Source organism: Conger conger, chromosome 9, assembly GCF_963514075.1.
Source record: "Conger conger chromosome 9, fConCon1.1, whole genome shotgun sequence".
Lineage (NCBI taxonomy): Eukaryota > Metazoa > Chordata > Actinopteri > Anguilliformes > Congridae > Conger > Conger conger.
The window spans coordinates 23,423,747-23,447,268 of NC_083768.1; the positions used below are offsets into that span (position 1 = coordinate 23,423,747).

The window sequence follows — 23,522 nt, forward strand, 5'->3', positions numbered from 1 at the left end:
GATCAATCAAGCTGTCAATTACTCAAAACTCATCTCCTTTCTCATACATCAGAGCACCTCATTTGTAACTGTCCAAATGTTATCACACATGCACATATATGTATCATAGTGCTACAAACCTCTTCCCACAATGACTACAGACATAACGCTAGATCATCCTGAGAGAAAGTGCCACACAGTTTAATTGGCTGTGGAAATAACTTCATAAATAAAATAAAGGAAGCATAATGAAGACTTGTTAAAACATGTCCCTCCAGATTTGCCTTAGCTGCAGTATGGGAATATTCACAAATGTGCTATATGGCTGCTGTGTGTGCATGTGTATGTGTGTGTGTGCTTGTGAGTGTGTGTGTGTGCGTGCGTGTGAATCCATGAATGTGTAAATCAATAAATGAATGTGTCTGTGTCTGTGTGCGGAAGAAAGAAAGAAATAAAGAGGTAGTGCATGTGTACAGAGGAAACCTTTGATGCCAAGTGTGTGCGTTGGTGTGTGTGTGTGTGTGTGTGTGTGTGTGTGTGTGTGTTTGTGTGTGTGACTATGCATGTGTGCCTGGGTTACACACACATGGCAGCATTTAGACATAAATTGGGGCCTGGTTACTTTGACAAAGTTGGTTACATTACTTATAAACAAATTCACTTGTCATTTCAGTTTGACATATAAATTTTGCTGATTGTTAAACTCCAAACTCTGTCTTTAACGGAAGAACTGAACACATTTGTTTCAATTTGAGTCTAAATTAAGAAAAAATGTCAGCTGAAATGTTTGTTTTTTGAGTAGTTGTCCTGTTCTTGTTCCAGCAGGTCTGCATAGTCTTTATGACCATGCGTGTGTATCCAGGCCAATTACACAGGTGAGTTGATAAAATGCATTCTTCAGGTGCTACAGCTCTGGGTCTACTGACTGTAGATTTGGTTGTAGATCATCAGATGTGTGGGGTTTAATCTAAACATCCACACATCCTGAGGCTCAGATTAAACCACTGATACACCAGTTCAGCACAAATCCATCATATAGCTTGGACCTTCAATCCCACCCACAGGGCAGATAGGATCAGGTACAGAAAAAAGAGACCAAAAATAGCTTTTCTGCTCGGAACCTGCAAGAGACAACACAAAGCCTGCTCAACAGTGTGAACCACCTTCCAGGCCCGGGTCAATTTCATACTTAAACTATTAAATATGTTAAAATGCAGTATTTGTAAATACAGATTTTTTTAAATACTGCTGTTACCAGGAACAGAGTTTCCCCTTTTTCTTTTTCTCCATTCACTTTGGATGAGGTACTTGGTGCGCTTCTGACAATTGATGTTAAGAATTCCACAATTTACCCATATTTTATTAGACTTTCTGCTCCTCTGAGACCTTAACACATATTTCAAATCTCACTGTTCTCTTAAGTGTCATCCCCAAAGTATGGAAAGCAGCAAAAGTGTTACCATCCTTGTGACCTTAATAATTATCACCCTATTTCTAAACTGTTCTGCCTGGCTGAAGTTCTACTAATCCCTTGTTAACAAGCAGCTTAAAGCTTTTCTTACTAGCTGCTCCATTCTGAGTAATCACCACTTGATCATAGTACAATTTCTGCAACAACTCTTGTGTAAAATTACATTGTTACCTCTAGTCAGTGGGTAACATTGGGCTGTTCTTCTTGTGGATCTGTCCAAAGCATTTGATATACTGTTGGATTGGCTATCCCTCTATTGGGCTAGATGCAACTGCCTGTAATTGGTTCCAAAACGACCTATCTGACCGTTATCAATGCATAGTCCAGGGGTCTTTCTGGATCAAAATAGGGCTTAAGTGTGTGTCATAACCCATAATACATTGAGATACAAAAAATGCAAAATGTAGCAAAACTAAAAAATTTGAACAATTTACATATTTTTTTATTCATTTTATATATATATATATATATATATATATATATATATATATATATATATATATATATATTAATTCACACACCTGGATGAGCATTCCTGCTGTCAGTGCTGAATTCTGTGATGCATTTAATTGTCCATATGGCCATTACATAGCCACCTAAGCTCTGCTGCCAACAATTTAACCAACTCCTGTGTTCTTAGCATGCCGCCAGGTTAAAATCATGGTGCCAAGCTAGACTGAATCCCCTCTAGCACAAATGATTAGCTGTCTAATCATTATTGCTGACAATGAGCATAAAGCTAAAATTATCTGGGATTTAAAAGGGCTTTGAAATAGTCTACAGTTTAATACAAAACAGCTGCAAGCCCTCTGATGAGGAAAAACAACTTTAACACACCTATGGAGGACAGCAGGTACTCTGTGCAAGACCTCTATTCATGCTCAAGCTATATTAGTCAAAGATAGATCTACACAGCAAATTGTAAGAAAGTGATGATAGAATAGAAATTCATGGTAACGTTAAAGTAGAAAAAATACATTAAACATGCACGTTAATTTATGACTGTAATTTCACGACTAGTGTACCAACCTAGATTTAATTAGCTCTCAGTTCGCTCACCAAAACATAGTCATCTCCCCTTATGACCACTTCCTGATTCCATGTGGTCATGGAGAACGCTATCATCATAGTCAAGTATAGTGGGGCTTTTTGTGGTGTAAACGCCATCGTTCAAAATGGCATTTGCAGTTGATTAAGTAGGGGACAAATCCCCCCAGGAGCAATGCAGAGTTAAGGGCCTTGCTCAAGGGCCAAACAGCGGATCTTAACATGACTACACCGGAGCTTGAACCACCAACCTTCATGGTACCAGTCATATACCTTAGCCACTAGGCTAAAGGAAGATCTAATTAAAGGATAATAATAATAATAATAATAATAATAATAATAAGTAAAAATCGCTTGTTTTATACCATGTGTTGACAAATGTGGTGTTCTATTATTCTCTATCAGTCGGTTTCATTTGAATAACGCTAAGATAATATTGTGTTTAAATATTCCAGACATGTTCAGACATATTGTCATTCGTCTGAACATGCTTACTTTAACTGTATAGCCCAAAACAACCGTTGGATTAATATCTTACAGCGTAAGTATTGCCACTCTCCAATAATAAAATTATGCAATCGGTCATACTTTGCATCCGTAGAAATGAATCCACTACAACGGAATGATAGGTCATAAAGTCTGCAGCGACGCGGTTCGGTATGCGTATTGTTTCGAATCGCCTGTTACTCGCGTAGACTGAATGGGCAGGATTTACGACGCTTGACAGTAGAAGCGCCTTTCATTTTGCAGCATAGTTCTCTAGTGCGCCTCCCTAAATAGACTTTCGGTACAGATGCAAAGAGGGCAAGCTTCAGTGATAGCTGGCATTGCTGTGTCAGAAAGACAGCAAAAAATACCTAGACGTCACGTTACATTGGTTCTTGGATGTGTGATTCTCTGAAATCCAGCAGTGTGAAAAAAGGACAGGAAACTGTTCGGCGCGTAATTGTCGAATGTGAGTCTCGTTGCGCTGTGCAAGGTTTTGAAAGCCCTGCTGTTGCATTTCTGCGGCAACTCCATGAGTTGAGATTGAAAGCCGTTTCGGACGAGGCAAGAATACGAGGGAAGAACACATCGCTGTGAATGCTGACTGCATGCTACATACACTATTCAGGGTAAATGGGATTTCACGTTCACCAAGCAGTATGTAAAGATTGGTTGAAGGATGGAGAAAACAGTTTTATCTGCTACGCTGCTGGTCCTGAGCTGTCTCGGTGTATCTTTGGTTCATGCGGGTAAGTTTACATTTGTGTGCCTAGATCAATTGAACACAATGTAAATACATTAAAATGACCCAGCTCATGATATCCTATTTTGAAAATGCAGAGAGTTCAAGCAAGACCAGCGTATTAACAAACGAAACATTCTCGGCTACATGTATGGGGAATAGGATTTGTGTATTACATATGCTTATTGTAATTTTATTCTGTTGACGTTCCTATAAAATGTATTATTGTGCTTTCTAAACAACGATGGACATGTACGCATATAGCCTATAGGTTAACGCTCAATGTAAGAGAAATAATGAAAATTATTCTCAAAATTCGATGTATATTTGTGTTTCATCTTAACATATTGTTTCGCACTTTAATCGTAAGCTACCTGTGTTTCCTCTTGCCTGTATTTGATATTATTTGTGGTACCATGGTGTCCTATATATATAAGACTTGAACTCACATAACCGCCTTGAAGTTTATGCACATGAATACTGAAGCATTCTACACCTGAAAATAGCTTAGATTTACTGAAATCATGTGTTGTGCATTCAAAGCGGCAGTTGACCTTCGGATCTAAAAAAGAAACTGGGACGATGTAGGAACCAGGCTTCACGAATCTGTTGATAGTTCTGTAGCCCAGTCATAATTCAGCGAGGAAATCTGACGTCTTGTAATTGAAAAAATAAAATGAATAGCGAACCATACAGAATCAGCCGCTCATATATTCTCTCTCTCTCTCTCTCTCTCTCTCTCTCTCTCTCTCTCTCTCTCTCTCTCTCTCTCTCTCTCTCTCTCTCTCTCTCTCTCTCTCTCTCTCTCTCTCTCACACACACACACACACACACCCGCCTCTTTTTGTCACACACTTCGTAGATAATTGCAAACTCCACAAAACACACAATTGCGTTTCTCTATATGTATAAATCTGCCTCCATTCAAAAAGCCAATACGTTGATGAGACATACAATGGTGTAGGTTTTATTTGATCATTGGCTACAGGCAACCAGTACTCAGTAACCTCTCAGCATAAGTGCAATCACACACACACACACACACATAACAGTACCATGTACATGCAGAGTTCAATCAAAGATGGTCTTTGCCTGAGCTGCCTAAGATGACCATCACTTAAAGGAATGGTCACTTAAAGGAAATTAGTCTATTGCTCTATTGACTCAAATTCTGTTGTTCCCTCAAATATCTCTTGACATTGGCTTCATCAATGAGATACACAAATGGCACTGCGACACAGCAGACACTTTGTCCTCTGAGAATAAGTTAGAGGCCATTTTGCTACATTAGCTACATTTAGTTTGAGAGACTCTTGAAACCTCTGACTTTTATATAGTGGATTCATTTGACATTCATACGATGTCATGCTCATAGACAGTAGACAGATGCTGCTCAACAGACAATTGAACACTTGAAACATTGGCCTAGGTGGTAGCCTTTTTTTCTATGCCAGCATGCACACTGGTAATGTTAGCCTGCTAACCACTTAGCAGTACCTATCTTTTGTGAAAGAGAACATTTAACTTGATTCTACAGTATGTAGTATAATCATGAGAGCTGTTTTTGCAGCTTTGTTCCAAAAATTGACATTTGGTACCTGTGCAGAACAGAAAGTAGGACAATATAACAGTTAGGGAAAAAATATATACTATTTCTGTTCCAAGTATAAGACAATCAAATTATCTGGTGGGACAATGAGGCGATATGAAACACAGTTAACGCTCTGTGCTATGAATAAAAATGACTGGCCATGATTAAGGATATGATTTGGGATGCTTAAGGACATTTTTGGAGGGGAAAATCTGGTGGCGCCTGCCTATGTATTGATGATGCTGTCTGCCCCTCATTCTTATTTCAATCTATGCTAAAGGTAGACATAACTAGAATAAGTTTTAATTTGTTGTACCCTTTCTATTTTTATTCATCCTGACCTGGAGCCTGTTCCACAAAACAGGATAATTGAGTTAGCCGGATAACAGCACAGAGTAAAATCTGGAATCTGGAAAATGGACTGTAGTAAAAAGAGCTGTTCCAGGTTTTACTCAGCGCAGCTATCAATCTGACTCAGGAATCCTGCTTCCTGGAACAGGCCCCTGGAGGTACATGTCTGTGGTCCAGCCATGCTCAGCCTTCTACACCACCTGGCTTTAGTTTGGGGAATAACATGAGAGTGCAATTTCCATTCAGGTGTTGAGCTCAGTAATGTGTGCTTGGTAGAACCAGGATGGCAAACTTTTCTAGAACAGTTGGAATGCTGGTTTATCCTTTTCTTTTCTCATTTCTTTATTATATATTGGAAGGTTTCATTGATGCCTTTCGCTGAACCTTTTTTCTGGACTTTTCCAGAAAAATTATGTTGTCTGTAGCGTGATTATACACATTACCTCACCAAATATGCTTAGAGCAGGGATGTCCAGTCTTATCCAAAAGGTGCCATTGTGGGTGCAGGTTTTTGTTTTAGCCCAACACTACAACACTTGATTAAACTAAGTAACTAACCTGGTCTTCAGTCAAATCCTTGATAAGTAGAATCAGTCTTAGTCTTGTTTAGTCCGTGGATGATTCTGATATCTTATCTGATAAGGGCCATTTTGGGTGAAGGTTTTTGTTTTACCCTAACACTACAAGTGATTCAATTAATTAGCTAATTATGGCAACACCCTAATTTGTAGCATCAGGTGTGTGCAGGTAAAACAAAAGCCTGCATCCACAATGGCCCTTTTTTGGGCAAGAATGGACACCCATGGTGTTGACTATCGAAGCTCGTAAAGTGCTGGGCAACATTTCACAACTTGCATATCCTATAGTCCACATTGTGGACTGAGTCTGCCAGCATTCATGGCTCGTGCTGTCTTTAATGATATCTCTCGCACATGGTAATGACATTCATGAAAGTCATTCATTTTACATTCAGGAAGAAACAAGCATTAACCTTGAAACAGAAATGGCACAAAATATACATGATATTTCATATCCATAGTCAGAGATAATTTTTCAGAGAATAATTTTACTTTGTATAGCTTTTGGCTGTTGTGGGCTAATCTTGCATATCGTCATTTTATGATTTATATAGTTAATTGGTGTGTTTGAAAACATTGGAAAAATGTGAATAATATATTGGACATATTGTCCTGATAAAACATATAGCAAACTGTAGAGCTCAAATCTGATCCCTGATCAGTTATAGCCCTCCTTAAATGGCAACCCTTACATCTGCATTTGTTATTAGGTGCAGTTATTTGATTGGCCACCCTGAAGCATGATTCACATTTGAATGCCCACAGCTGTAAGAGATTGTAGTGCTATGTAATGCACTTGGTGTAACTTAATGTAGCAATTTCATAACTGCAGGAAATGTATGAACAGAGAACACCGTGGCCACAGGCCCATTTTAGAAGGCAACCGGAGGCTTGTGGTTTGTAGCCTTTCTGCAAGAGTGAGTTTAACCAATCACCAACTCAAGTCATTCAAGTATTTATCAGCTGATCTACTTTCAGTCTGAATTGATCTTTTCTGCTTGAATCATGTATTATTCAATATTCTTGTGTATATTTGTACCAATGTTCTAGGTAAAAGGATACAAAAATAAATCCTAAGCCTAAATCCCTCTGGTGAATCTGCAAGAGCATTGTTCTATTCAGTTGATTCCAGTTTAAACCTTTGTCCATTTTATTTTTAATGAGCAGATAGCAGCAACAAAGCAGAAACAAACATTGACCAGCAAATCCCCAAAGTCAAGCTATGCTTTTTCTGATAATATGGCAGGTGGAGTTTTCATAGATTTTCTGCATTACATCTTTATTTTACCCATAAACTGTACATATAGACTTCCATATATTCTGGGGGAATTGGCCAAAGGATATTGTAGAGTACATTTTTAATACCATAAAAATCCGCTGATGATTCCCCCCCACTTTTTGCCAGATAATGAGAGCAAACATACAGAACATACAGGCATGATGGAAATGTGTTAAACTGAAGTGAGAAAACAGGGATTAGAACATGGTGAATGCAGCAAAGCCATTGCACTGTATCACTAAATATGAGTGTTCCGCATTCGCTTATCTTTCCTCTCCCCGTCACACAACACATCCCAGCACACAATCTCCAACCCCGACCAGTGCCCCTGCCTGTGTCATTAACTACGGCTGTGTCCTCAAGGTGCCTGGAAGTGCTGATAGACCCCAGACACTGGACCGTTATTAATGGCCCCGTGGACTTACAAATGAACATAGATGCTAAATGAATAATCCTAAGGCATCTGACTAAAGTCACTATGTACTGCATTTTTGAAGGCATTGAACATTTTAATTACTGTGTGTGTGTGCATGCTTATTCCTGGTCGTTCTATGTGAGTATTGGTAAATGTGTGTGTGTGTGTGTGTGTGTGTGTGTGTGTGTTTATTTCTGGTTGTTCTACATGAACATTGGTAAATGTTCGTGTGTGTGTGTGTATGTGTGCTTATTTCTGGTTATTGTATGTGTATAATGGTAAAGGTGTGTGTGTGTGTGTGTGTGTGCTTATTTCTGGTTGTTGTTTGTGAATAATGGTAAAGCTGTGTGTGTGTGTGCTTATTTCTGGTTGTTGTATGTGAATAATGGTAAAGGTGTGTGTGTGTGTGTGTGTGTGTATGTGTGCTTATTTCTGGTTGTTATGTATGAATAATGAGGACCCAAGGAATCCAGACAGGACTGAACTCACCATACCCCTGCAGGAGCATAACTGACTCCCACCACAGCAGATTCCCAGTCAGAGTCAGCTATCAGCAGAGCTCAGGCTTGAATGTCTCATTTGCAGTCTATAGGGCCCAGCATGCAATCACTGTGAATCAGCCTCCCTGGAGCTTAAATATTGATACTAAACCAAAGATGTGGACATCTAAAGGATGGCAGCTATTCTTAAAGCTGTCTCATTCTGCCTCTGTTGCTTTGGTTTACAAAGCTGAACACACATATTAGGCAGGAATGAATGGAGTCAACATCCTTTAGCTTCATCAGATAACTGCGTGTCCCTTTTGTGCCATGGTTTGCAGCTGATCCCATTGGAATCCCATTCCCTTTACTTACTTGTGTGGTGCATACAGTATATGCTGGTTTAGTGACAGGAGTCCTAAGAATATGGAAATGAGGTGTTGCATACAAACATCAGGATATACAGAATGCACTGAAGTGACAGTTTCTTCCATTTACACTCAGTTACGGTGTCTAAAAAAGCTGTTCAGAGATAACAGGGGTGTATTGAACCAATATGAATAAAAGTTAATGAACACTTCACTTTGTATAGAAGTGATTTCTGAAGTAGGATATCCATGGGGAGTGCTCTACAAAGCACACTGAAACTGCTTTGAGTTTATTAATGTATCCGTGGTGGGATTATCAAAAGACCTTCGGTGATCATTAATAAAAAAGTGTTCATTTACTTTCACTTTGTCAGCAAATGAAAAAATCCCTTCACATCAAATATGTACAGTTAACCACCCCTAGCTACAGATATCCAACTATGCAACCCAAGAGAGCATAATGAGAATGTTAAAATTAAGTCGACCTTTAGTTCTTTGTAAGATGAGCGATTGGGAAGACCTGCACAGTTTTAATCAATATTAAATGCAACCATAATATCATCCACAAAGTAAGCATGATGTGTCTTTCATCTGCTGCACTAAGTTTCCTTGGCCGACCACTGCGTCTACGGTCCTCAAATGTTGCCCGTTTCTTTGTGCTTCTTCAACTGAGCTTGGACAGCACAGTCCCTGTCTGCCTTGAAATTTCTGCCTGGGAGAAACATTGCTGATGCAGTATAACTACCTTGTGTCTTGTTGCTGTGTTCAGTCTTGCCATGGTGTATGACTTCTGACATCAAACTGTCTTCAGTAACCTCACCTTGGAAGCAGAGTTTGGCTGTTCCTCACCCAGTTTTAACCCTCCTACACAGTTGTTTATTTTTCAGTTAATGATTGTGTTTCAACCTACATATTAAATTGATGATCATTAGGTCCTGTTTTGTATAATTGGTTAATCACACACCTGACTATATGCCTACAAAATCCCTGACTTTGTGCAAGTGTACCTAGAAGAATTGATGCTGGTTTGAAGGCAAAGGGTGGTCACACCAAATATTGATTTAGATTTCTTCCTGTTCACTCACTTTGCATTTTGTTGATAAAAATAAACTATTAACATTTCTATTTTTGAAAGCATTCTTACTTTACAGCATTTTTTCACACCTGACTAGCTTTTGCACAGTGCTGTACATTAACAAAGACCTAAAGTTAAAAGTATGAATATCATTGCTGAAAACTGTTGATGGTTGCAAATGTAGACATAGAGTACAGCTGTATGGATATTCTTTTGATAACCTCTTGGCAGATGTCTTGTTGGGATGGGATGGACACGACTACCAGATTCCATGAAAGATACAAGATGGTGGAATTATTCCATATTGTTAAAACCATATGACACGTTACCCATAAAATTGTGCATAGACCAACAGTGAGGGTGCAACTCTTTTCAGTCTTCCAGTGGGAAAATGAGAGGAGGGATATGAATTTCCAACTTCACAAGTGTGGAGAGTATTCAGGGCATCCACAGAGCAATGTGCTGAGTACACTAGAGACACAAAGTACCTCTACAGAGGCTGGACAATAGTTTGATTGGAAACTTCATTGATCTTGAAAGCTTGATCCTAAAATGTGACCTATACACATGTTATTGTGGCAAGGACCCTTGAGACCAGTGGTCCTAGGCATGGAAAGATGTAGGCGGTGTGTAAAGCAGTCTCTCCTACACTATGAACTACTTAAAGCTGGGAAAACTTGCAGTCCATACCAAAGTGACTGTATTTACCTGCAGTGACCTGAGCATTGTTTATTGGTACTGCTATTACCATAGATATGTTTTCCCTGCCTGCATGGTATGTGACCATTCATAGAAGGTATTTTTGTTTTCTACAGTATATGGATGGTCATATGTGCAGAAATCTGACAGACTTCAGGAACTATTACACAAGACATCATGTATTCATTTATTAGTGTGCATCTACTAATTGATGTATTAGGGTAGATATTTGCTTTTAAAGGGAGAGAGTCAAAGGCAATGCAATGCTAGATTCTGCTTGCTCCCCCCTGTGCTTCCCCTATGCCTTCTTCTGACTCATCCAGTCATGTTGTTTCTCAGACATCTTTATAGCATATAACTGTCATAAAATGAAACTGGAAATAAAACATAAAAGGAAACTGCTTTCTCCCATAGTTTATAATTTCACATCCAAGGTGATTCTGGAACTAGTTTACTGCTATAATTTGGCACATTCATGGGCGTTTGGCTTGCTTGACTTATAACAGTCATATATTCAGACACATGTGTCATGTGTGTATTTCTAACATCTCCAAAAGCCCTAAACTTTTATAGCTTTTCTCCTGCCCACAGTTCCATATCTCTAACTTGCCTTTGCAGAATTGCAGACCTAAGATAGAGCAGGGCATAACACATTCTACAATGACATTATCTCTCAATTCCTTGCTTATTCATTTGTAGGGAGGGGAAGGGTGCATAGAGCATTTACACTATTGGTGATTCACTCACTCTGAGTTATAACGTTCATTAGGCATACAATGAGGAAGATTGGCCTGTTGGCTTTCCCAGCCAACACCTGGGAAAAGCCAGATGGCCTCAATCTAGCAATAAGTTCTGGGGCTCCTGGGGGAGTAGGCACAGATGATTTTCTGTGGTTTATCTGTTGCTGTGCTAAGCCACGGAAACCGCGCTGCCTAGTGCTGCAGATATCTGGTGTCATGCACTAACCTTTTGGTCTTCGCTGCGTTGTAAATCCCTTTTTATGAAGGTTGTGTCACCTGTGTTTCATCTTTTTACCACTGTGTCGATATTTCCCCAGCCGGACCTGCATTGGTATAGATGCTGAGAGGATATATAGTCTTGCCCTCTGACAGGAACACAGCCATTCCGCTCATTTGGAAGATTACTGACGTCTTCTCTGTCGGGCCTCTTTCCTCCAGAGGAGTGTAATAGCATTACTTTGCCAGATGCCTAACCGCAGAATGACACAACTAGCAGAGAGAAAACACCTATTTAAAGGGAAGAAATAAGGATCAGTGGAGAGGGAGAGAGAGAGAGAGAGAGAGAGAGAGAGAAAGAGAGAGAATTGAGAACAAAGAAATTAAAGTGGATAAGGTGGTGAAGAAAATAAAGCTTTGGTGAAGAAAGGTATATGAGTGCAAGCCTGGCCTTGGTAAGGTCCAGAGTGCACCAAAGGCCTGGTAACGACACCAAGCACAGGTAGATTTACACGTTCGGAGGGAAACAGAGTGGAAGTGACAGCAATATGCACCTGATGACCGGCTGGGGACATGTCCTGTCCCACACCTCATATTGGGCTGTCAGCAAATCTGAAATCTGAAGAGAAAGCACGAGAGACAGATTAGATCGTGGCTCACTGACATCATTACTTTGAATAACTGCCTTTGAAACCTGTGCATGTTTTACAAAATATTTATTATACAGAACATTATACACTCACTGAGCACTCTATTAGGTAGGCCCGTGCACCAGCTTGTTAACGCTAATATTTAATTAGCCGATCACATGTGGCAGCAACTAAATGCATAAAAGCATGCAGACATGGTCAAGAGGTTGTTTGAGGAAATGTCAGAATGGGGAATAAATGTGATCTATGTGACTTTGACTGTGGAATGATTGTTGGTGCCAAACAGGGTGGTTTGAATATCTCAGAAACTGCTGATCTCCTGTGATTTTCACGCACAACAGTCTCTAGAGTTTGTAGAGAATGGTGTGAAAAAACCCCCAAAAAACATCCAGTGAGCAGCAGTTCTGCAGGCAAAAATGCATTGTTAGGTCAGTGGAGAATGGCCTGACTGGTCAAAGCTGACAGGAAGGTTACAGTAACACAGAAGCAGAAGACTAATAAGTCTAAACAATACCTAATAAAGTGCTCACTGAGTGGAAGTACAGTGTACAGAACCAGCAATGTGTGGCAATTGAGAGTTAGCCATTGGCAGCTATGGTGAAGTGGAATAATTCTCACCAATCAGGATTAGCCAGACAAGAAAGAGGAGGTGGTATTTGGTCAAAGGGGTATTTAGGGTCAAAAGTAGGTGGCAGTTCCTGTGGTTAACTACACCTCAAAATGGAAGCTCAATTTGAATGTAGTTAAACTACCAGCAAACTGTAGCAAAATGAAACTGCTAGTTCAGGTAAATGTAGTTAAACTACTTCCCAAAGAGTGTCTTGCTTTTTTACATGTTGTCCATTTATACAGCTGGATATTACCAGATGTAGTTCATGCAGTGTAATTTGGTCAAGGGTAGAACAGCATCGCTCCACCTGGGACTTACAGTAGACGTGCGCCGTGTTAATACATGACCTCCAGGGCAGTGGTGAGGATGGCAGCTTTTTAACAGATGGACTACTTAAAGGCACAGAGACCTTTTAAATGAGAAACCAAACCAGGAACATGTGCTGGAAATACCATGCATTTTCTTCAAAGGCCATTGATGTAGACACTGCTGAATATGTGGACATGAATATTTGAACATAAAGATATTTTCAAGATTGAATTAGAATTCATGTTATATGATCTAAGGTAAATTAAAAAGTATAACTGTCTGCTTAAAATGAACCCTTAGGAAGTGGTCTGTTAGGACTATATGTATTAAAGTGAATTATATTTGTATTTTTTTCCCACCAAGTGCAAATTATGTTTTCAGCAGTCTTTTTATGTCAGTGACATTGATGTTGATGCGTGTTGGTCGACACCTCTAATTTTGTTGATAACAGTCTGTGTAGGAATTAATGATGTTTACCAGCAGAAAAGTGTAACCAAATGGAGCCGATGGAAAGGTTGTCTGGCTCCTTTTTAATTAAATGCTATAATGCTAAGATTGTAAAGCCATGTCTGCTGTCTGATTTGCAAGTGAAAACAATATTTCAAATTATATTAATATATATTTTTTCAACTCACAACATTTTTTCCCTTTACAAAGGGAAATTCAAAACTTCTGGGACCACGACCCACTCTTAATGTCTCAGACGGGCTACATTAGTTCTGTTTGATTCTCATTAGCTCTCAAAAGCTCCAAAGATGTGTTAATGAAAGAATGCTATTTAATCTGCATTTTAACCTCGGGGGACCTTATCCAGCTTAGACAGTTTTTCCATTCATTTTTTTCTTTTTTCCCTTTTTTTACCCTCACATAGTTTCAAATGAGACACATTTATAACAAGAACAAAAAGCAAAGAATATGGAATCTGCAAGGTTTTTCTTCTGGTTATATACACAACACAAATAAATCTTGCTTGTTGCTTCACATTTATGGGTGCAATCAGCGGCTTTGCATATGCTAATGAAGTGAAAATAATTAGAAAAACTGTAAACTTAGTCAGGCGTAATTAAAACCTCAGCCGCTCATGAACAGTGTAGGTGACGTAGAGGGAATCAAAGCAAAGCGTACACTCAATGAGCACTTTATTAGGTATTTATTAGACTAATTTTTTTGACTTATTAGTCTTTTGCTGCTGTAGCCATTGCTGTAGCCAATTTGCATTAACAAGCTGGTGTACAGATCTATTTAATAAGTTGCTCACTGAGTGTATACGCAAGCTATCACTTCAAAAGACTGAACTTGAAAAAGATGAAGATAAAATTGCTTTACTTGGTATTAGGGGATAGTTTCTGTTGGAGAGCTATGAATTCCAGAAACAAAGAATAAACCCAAAGGAATCAGTGGTATTCCAGTAGCTCAGGGGTCAATCAATGCTAATCATGTTTATTTCAGAACAAACTCAGTAATGGGAGTAAATGAAGGCTCTTTCCATGATTCAGGAGCTGACGTGCGTAGATTGCCTAGGCAAGGCTGTGAGGTTGAGTACAGCTGCAGCTGTTTATTTTATTCATTTCGTTTTTTTTCATTGGTTGTTAGGTTGGTTCGTTTTTGCACTCCTACATTGACGCAGTATTTACAGAAGGTAAATGAAAAAGCAGAAAGACATGAGGACAGAATATGTAAGAGTGGACGTAGAGGGTATGATGAATCTGGGGGATTTGTATCCAGTACAAAACCTTCATGGATACAGGAAACTGTACCTCCTTGCCTGGGGTATACCATGTTTCAAGTACCACAGGCCAATAATAAACATCAGAATTGTAATCAGCCTCGTTACAGTTGCTACAGCAATTGAGGTTGATTGAGTGTAACATTAGGCCTCTTGGTGCGTTCCTCATTAGCCTTGGTGCTAATTACATGGGGAGAGAAACTATCGAGTCTGAGCAGTAGCTTCATGGGTGGCCTAACAGTGTTATCCGTGGCATATTTTGTTTTTGGATTTAATGGAACTCCTGAGATTTCTGGGGTGCTGAACAAAGATTTCATGGAATGTGGTGGTTCTGCCTTTACCCAAAGGCAAGATGATCACAAACCTTTTACAACCCTAGAATTTTTGTTTATTTGTGAAACAAAGCAATTTTGGAACCACCCACTTGTTCAATTCTAAGTTTTATGAGCATAGTTTTCTGGCTAAGTTTTGACACATACCACAAATACATTGACACTGAGCCAAGAGCACATTAACAGCCAATTTTCTAAGAACAATGGACATTTTAATTCCAAGAGAGTGTCTATACCTATTCCTCTTTATTTCTGTCATATAATGATATATGCCCTATTGAACAGCCAGGTGCCTGTGGCTCTGTCACTTTCTCATGAGAAAATATCTTTCATTTTGAAACAAGAAAGGCTTCATGCAATTTGTTGTTATAAATTCTCAACATTGTAAATGTTTCTTTTTGGTTAAACAACATTTATTATATCCATATAGATTCACATGTGGAGGGAAAACATTGGTATCTTTAATTAATGAGATATTAAGCCACTATGCTTGCTGCATCGTACCTGGTGGCCATAGTTATCCATTAACAAGGCATTAGCTCAGTATAACAGCGTAATTGCTTATATTGCACACACTGTCTATAAGAACAAGTATTTGTGCTGATTTAGTTTTCCTAGCAGCCAAGCATGCTATGTCATGTCGGATCTGCTAGAGAGCTGGCATTGGATAAAGACAAGGGCGACCAATGCCATAAATACATTGAGTAAGGGAAGTATTGATCGAGAGAGGCCTAACTAAGCCACTAAAGCAGGAAATCCTGAGAAATACAGTTCTCCCTCATCCCTTGCTTATGAGCCCCACATTAGAGAAACTGTTTTCCCTGAGAGAAAAATAGGACACAAGTCTCTCCATAAACTGCATTTTCTCAAAAAATCTAAACAAATCAGCCAACATTGTTTGGGGACTGTGAGTTATTTCTTGGACCAGAGATACTGTCGGGAGGCCTTGCAAACTGACAGAGAGAAAGTTGCATGTCATAAATACGAAAGGGTTTAATTCATCTCCTTCACACGGTTTTGCGTTTGTGGTTTCAGACAGTCTGTCAGCTCCTCTCAATGTGACGATCAAGGAGCTTAAGGTGAACTCTGCGGTGGTGACGTGGGACATCTTCGAAGGGGACCCCGTCATTGGATTTGCCATTACTCAGCAGGTCAGAGACGAGAAGGCCACCTTTGCCCTGCGATTAGAGTGCCATTAGTTCTATTAGACACAGAGGGCCTCTGGCTTTGGGTGACTCTCACTCTGACCATGCTCACCTGTCCTTTTCAGTTATGCAGTTCATGAGTGTTAAAGTTTAAATATTCACTTTCAATGATTAATTCATAAAAACAGAAGATAAATTATGTAGCGTAATATATAGTGTCTGGTACATAAGTACAACTTGTCCCTAAATTGAATTGCAAATACGTATGTGAAAGAGCCTCTTATTAGTACTGTACATTTAACACCCACTCTTTCTTTAATATACTGAAGAAAATATTTATATTTACCACCACAATTCAGTACATTAAGGGTTATGGGTTTGCTTGCAAAAAAGATCCTATGAACCCAGTCAAACAATGAAGATATAAATCATCTGCAGTGCACCTGGGATGGATATAATGCCATTGACTCAGGCTGCATAATTCTCACATATGAGAGATGAGTTAATGGATAGCACAGCTTAATGGTGAGAATCCAAACTGCTCAGCCCAAATCCATCAGAGCAGCGTGTGCTGTCTGCTGCCACCCCCAACCCTCTGTGTGGAGGAGATCAGAGCCTTCAGTGCTCTGGCACTTTCCTGAGGAACAATGAATTTCCATCTGCTACAGCACAAAGCCATCACTCCTTGTCATTGAGTTTTATACATGATGAATAAGTTAAGTCAATGTCATAGCTGAGACTTTCCCACATCTTTGCAGTGGTACAATGCATGCCTTTGTGAGTGTGTGCGTATGCACATACGTATGCGCATATGTGTGCGCGCCTGTGTGTTGTGCGTGCATGTGTGTGTGCGCGTGCATGTGTGTGTGTGCGTGTGTGTGTGTGTGTGTGTTTGTATGTGCGTGCATGTCGTGTGTGTTTGCGTGCATGTCGTGTGTGTGTGCGTGCATGTGTGTGTGTATGTGCATGTGTGTGTGTGCCTGTGTGTGTGCGTGGGTTTGCTTGTCTTGTCCATGCCTCTGAATATTTTTCATGTCACCCGGAACAGAAGAAGGACGTCCACATGCTGCGCTTCATCCAGGAAGTGAACACCACAACCCGCTCCTGTGCATTATGGGAACTGGAGGAGGACACAGAGTACATTGTGCATGTGCAGTCTATCAGCCTGAGTGGCTCCAGCCCTCCCAGTGAGCCTGTGCGCTTCCGCACCCCAAAGGAGGCTGAGAAACTGGCCTCCAACAGTGCAGGTAAACCACGCTACGCTGGGACGAAAGAGAACCTCTAAATGAAAGGAACGACAAAAAGGTTTTTCATTTATTTGAATATTGGTTGCATGGATATGCTATTATTTCCAAGGGTCCCTAAGTGCTATGTATGCTTGTGTGCAATATTATGTCTAAGGGTTCCTAAGGGATGCATATGATCGTATATGATATTCTTTCTAAGGGTGCTTATGAGGTGTATATTGTATGCTTCTGCATGCTATTCCTTCTAAGGGTTTTCGAGGGTCCACCTTCATATATCTTATATTGATAGCTATATGTGCAGTATAGGGAGCGAGGCAGGAATAGAGTGCATCTGCATCCTGTAGATGTCTAAGAATGATCTGACAAACGGAAAATGAGTGCTGGTGATTTTCACTGCATGTTAAAGTGAAGAAATTCATTCATACAGTAGGTGAATAGCACAGTGCACAGGTGCACACAATCTCAGAAACATAAGCTCCCTTTTAAGAAGCCCTCCCCCAGGGTGCCAGTGAACATTTATGTGGTGAGAAGTCGGTGAAACACCATCTAGGCGTTCAGGTGAAACCCAGCTTCATTTGGTTGAAGATTTTAAGCTAGGCTTCATCCAGGTAAAACCTGGGCCATATTGGGGTTAACCTAGTCTGTTTATGTAAAAATATATCTAATATCCACTAACATCTACCCCTCTAGAGGTTGAGTTTTTCGGATTTTTGCTTAACGGGGTAGGACTATATCCTCCCAATCTATGGGAGCAGCACAGAGGTTAATACAAAGTCAGGTAATACTTTGTATTTCCATATCTTTTAAAAATATTATCTTTGTAATGGAAATGCATATTGATTCATAGTTTAGATATCAATCCTCAAATTTCCATTTCTGCATTTGCGGTGGGCAAACATTGCTTTAGCCATGTGTGTTGAGCTTAAAGTGGATTTACATATTCATTTAATTCATTCATGTTCCTTTGATATGCAGTCACCATACTCAGCTTTCATCTTTGGTTTAATTACCTTAAATGTTGCTCATGATTTGTTTGACTACAGACACAACATGTTTGTGTGCTTCACTGTGTGCTATTCGCAGTCAGTGTCAGTCATTCGTCTGATCAGCATTGGAGGATACGGTTTCCATTATGGTTAGTTGTGGGTGCAGTTTTCTAATAGGTTATGACAACATGCACGTTCAGGAATTAACATACAGGCAACAAAACAAAAATGCATTAGTTGTTGAATAAAAATGATGCTAAGTGATTCCTTTGGTCCTAAGGTCCTTTCCATTTTCCCTCTCACTCCCACAATAGCCTGGATTCTATCAACATTGTTCTTTAATAATTAATTAATGTGTGTTGGCCTACATTTTTATTTGCAGGTTTTATGATTGCTGGATTCAACATTCACAGAATGTCAATGAACATCAGCAAGGACAAATGCTAATTTGAATCCAGGCTGATGTGTTATGGTTTAACATTTATAGCATGACTTGGTCAAATTCCTTGCCCATGGTATGGAGCAGTACCATCTACAAAGCTAGAGAATATAACCGTAAATCTTCAAGTTTTCTTCATATTTCCATATACAGTACAGTACTTTTAAATTATTAATCCTCCTCTGCATCTGTGAGTTAATATTGCTTTTCCAAACTGCGCCTGTGATGCACCTCTCCTCTCCTGAAGAGCTGGGCCTTTAGCTACCATTCGGTCTCAAGCCTTAATGATGGTGTTGAGCTGATTAGCTGAGGGACTGGATATTGAGATTCCCTCTAAAATGGAGTGAACCATCGCCTAGCCAGCCCATTAGCATAGTCGGCTAGCAGGCTCACTTGCCAGTTTGGGCCCACATGGTAATTGTCAGTGGAGAGAGAACTCCAGAGTAGTGGAGGGGCATTAATCAGTCTGGAGCTGTGAGACTCGGGGCAGCTCGGTGAGTCATTTTTCACCTTTCAGTGATATTTAATAGCAGGCGCTTAATTAATTGCTTTGCCCCGCTTGTCTCTTTGGAACCGGCTCAAGTGGGATGCTGAGAGGATATGGAAGATAGGAAATAGAGTTTCAAAGAAAACACTGCATGTTGTTCTTCCCCATCAAGGCACCTTGAGATGATCCTATGAGAATACAAATACTGGGAAACTGTTGCGTTGACCATAAAAACTGTAGGGAATTAGTTTCATCTGTATCTCTGATCTTCAGACCCTAGCTTTGGCAAAATTAAGTACTGTCTGAGTGACCCCATATCACCCTTCGCATGGCCCAGGGATTATTATAACTCAGTGGTCCAACATGATCTGGAGGTACCTATTAAGTAAAATAGGTGTACCAAAAAAAAAAATCATTCTGAAGTGGTTACCATCATTATTTCCAGAAAACCTCAACTTGGTATCAACACGTCAGGGAGAAAAACATTGACAAAAACAAAAATAGAAGCAGAAATTTGTACTGCCCACAAATAAGAGAATCTAGCTCACAGCATTGAGAGTGAAAGGTATAGTTTCATATCCCTCAGCTTGCTTTTCACTGGTGAGACGTGTAATGTACTGCGTGTAGTGTGTGCACGCACAGATAAGAGGAAACCCACAGCAGCTGCTGTCACGTTTACCCACGAGACTCACAACGAAGAAGGAGGAAGTTCCTGTGGGTTCAGCAGGAATATAGCCCAAAGGAAAAGTGGAGCGAAGATGGCTTTTAGCTGACATGATATAACAGAATTATTTGTTTGTGTAACTTTTCTCTGTAAAACTGAGTGAGACTGCAAGACTGTGGTGGAGGTTACTGTAGAAAACAAAGCATATTTTGGGCATTTCAATCACCTCCATGACCACTTCCTCTTTCCTCTTAATCTTCTCTTATGGTAACAGGTTGTGCTTTGCTGCAGTATCGCTGGTCACATAACCTGCCCTTGTTGCCCCCTCCCTGCTTTAAAACCAAGAGAGCTTATCAGGAAAAGATAAACAGGGTGGTAGCTGGTAGATGCATTCTGAGCAAGTCTCACTAGTGTAGTCATTCCGTCAGAGTAGTATGCTTCATGTAAAGTTTGTGCATGCAGACTGTTGGTACACAATTGGCCAGAGGACCCGGTGGTACAAAAAGAGACAAACCCTCTGTCTGACACCCTGGACAAGCCTGGAAAATCCTACTGCAGATTACGCATCATCCCAGGGTTGGCATGAACAGGATTCAGTACATGATTATGGGGCACACACTTTCAGAAGAAGGGTTCCATAAGATTCCTCTGTGTCTCCATAATGGAACCCTGGGTCAAGCACTCTTAGTCAGGTAAAAAGCGTTCACACTTCTCACACCTACCATAGATGGTTCTATAAGGAAATAAAAAGGATTCCCACATGAAGATCCCTTTCAGAACCTTTTCCCAAGAGTGCATGCACATTATTGAACCCAGTATAGCAATATATACAAGCCCAGCAGCCCATGTTTACTGTGTGAGATCTCAGTTTAATAGCTTTTTAATCATCAATGTTGGCCAGAAAGTTGCAACAGTGTTTCCTGCTTGTGCAGAGCAAAGTTGTCCTTCCAATCTATGTACTCAAGTGTACTCCTACCAAACACCTGTCTCCCAGTCAGAGGTGAAATTGTGTGTGTTTGAGGGCGTTCATAAAGGGCTTGACAGATCAAAAGGTACCCCCGCTCCTCATCGTCCCCCACTCTCTCCCACCATAGCTTGAGAGCCCACAGCCCTTCATTCTGTCCCTGAGGATTTCTAATGATGATTATTAAATGTGGCACATTGACCTTACGTAATCATCCCCAGAACGTCCATTTCCTTTCAAACAGCCTTTTGATTTCCCACCTGTGAGGATGCTGGAATACAAACATTCCCTGTGAGCCCTCCTTTTGAACCTTTTAACAGGGGGTAAATGGAGGCCTAATTGAGGTTCCATTGGACTCCAAAAACCACTGCATGACTTTTAACTCAACTAGACATTCATTACTGAGCTTTTGATGTTGTCAGTGGGAACCCTAATGAGGTTTCTTGTTGATGGGAGACTTTAGACTTGAAACATTAACTGTGACTGAATGCTCTTGATGTAAGCAGGGATGGAATTGGGAAATCCATCTTTGGCAGTTGGCTACAGCAAAGTGATAATATCCTTGTAGTGTAGAGAATTTGGAGTCACAAAAACTGCTATTACTTGATATCTAATAGCATGTAGAAATCAAGGGGATTCTTGATAACTAAATAAATAAAATCATAATCAATCGGTGGTACATAATATACACTCACCGAGCCCTTTATTAGGAACATTTTAACTTTATTAGACCTACTTATTCATGCGATCATCTAATCAGCCAGTTGTGTGGCAGCAGTGCAATGCTACAATCTACTGGCTTTGACTGTGAAATGATTGCTGGTGGCAGACAGGGTGGTTTGAGTACCTCAGACCAGGGTCACCAACCCTGGTCCTGGAGAGCTACCGGGCTGTGACGAAGTGTCAGCGCCTTGCATGGCAGCCGATTGCCGTTGGTGTGTGAATGGGTAAATGAGAAGCATCAATTGTACAGCGCTTTGGATAAAGGTGCTATATAAATGCCAACCATTTACCATTTACTTAATGAATCAATTAGAGCAGATGATTACACAGCTAACTCACCTCACCTGGTTACCTGGGTCTCAACAGGGTGCTGATTTTAAGGTGAAAATAAAAACCAGCAGACCCAGTAGCTCTCCAGGACCAGGGTTGGTGATCTCTGCTCTGTTTTCAAAGAATGGTGCAAAAAAAAAAATCCAGTGAGCAGCAGTTCTGCAGCCAGAAACGCTGTTAATGAGAGACATCAGAGGAGAATGGCCAGACTGGTCAAAGCTGACAGTAACGCAAATAACCACACATTACAACAGTGGTAAGCAGAAGAGCATCTCTAAACACACAACAAATCATAACTTTAAGTGGACAAGCTACAGCAGTAGAAGTCTAAAAGATAAGTCTAATAAATACCTAATAAAGTGCTCGGTGAATGTATAATACAAACATTAAATTAGAATACTTTTTATTCAAAATAAGAAATAAAATATGCATTCTGTAACCTTGCAGTTTAGTTGTGTAGTCCAGCTGGGATTTGGCACCCCTCAAATAGACCATGTAACATGGGCAGGTCTGTCGGTCAGCTACCGAACAGGTTTCCAGGTCTGAGGAGAAGCTATTCAACGGGTGCACAAAGCCATAGAAATGCTATTAAATGTGTGCACATCTGCAGTGAAACTTTGAATAAAGTGGTGTGCAAGAATGTGGATGGCCCTGGTCAAAGAGCCTTTCACAATTAATAGCTAAGTGAACAGAAGCAAACCTGACTTCTAAATGGTACAACGTTAAATATAACACATTCCTTCGCATTTTAAAGCAAGATTACTTTTTATTTTTATTTTTTACTGTTTCAAAATGAGGAAAAAGGCCCTGGGAAAAAGTTTAGGAACCCTGTCAGTTAGTACTTTGTAACTGCTCTTATTATACAGATATTGTAAATGCTTCCTGTGGCCAGCTAAGTGTCTTTCAGATCTCGCTTTTGGTATTCTTCCTCATTCTTCCTGGCAGAACTCCTCTAGTTCAGAAATATTCTTCGGCCTCCTTGTATGTACGGCATGTTTAAGATCTCTCCACAGATTTTCAATAATATTCAAGCCTGGGGACCGACTGCAGTGACTATTCAAAAACCTTAATCTGACTTTCCTGGAGTTACTTCATGGTTCATTTTAAGGTATGCTTTGGATCATTGTCTTGCTGGAATACCCAACCTCTCTTCAACTTCCATGTCTGGACTGACCATCAAACATTAGCCTCTAGAATTTCTTGATATTTGCTGGAATCCATTCTCAATATTTTGTGTGCCCCCAGCTGCCACACAACCCCAAAGCATAATGGATCCACCTCCATGCTTAGCAGTTGGCGATGTGTTCTTCTCTACAAAGACTTCACCCTTTTTTCTCCAAACATACCTTCTTCGGTGGTGGCCAATTTTGGTTTTGTCAGTCTAAAGCCATTGT

The 23,522-nt window shown here is 40.1% G+C and overlaps 1 protein-coding gene across 1 annotated transcript in view; it reads left to right on the forward strand.

Annotated features, from left to right (window-relative positions):
* Positions 1-3,404: 3,404 nt before the first annotated feature.
* fndc5b (fibronectin type III domain containing 5b) overlaps positions 3,405-23,522 on the forward strand; it is a 28,073-nt gene continuing 7,955 nt past the window's right edge. The window contains exons 1-3 of the mRNA XM_061253586.1: positions 3,405-3,732; positions 16,179-16,294; positions 17,337-17,535. Of these exons, the coding sequence (XP_061109570.1) occupies positions 3,663-3,732; positions 16,179-16,294; positions 17,337-17,535 (385 nt within the window). The 5' untranslated portion in view covers positions 3,405-3,662. The remainder of the gene's footprint in view (positions 3,733-16,178; positions 16,295-17,336; positions 17,536-23,522) is intronic.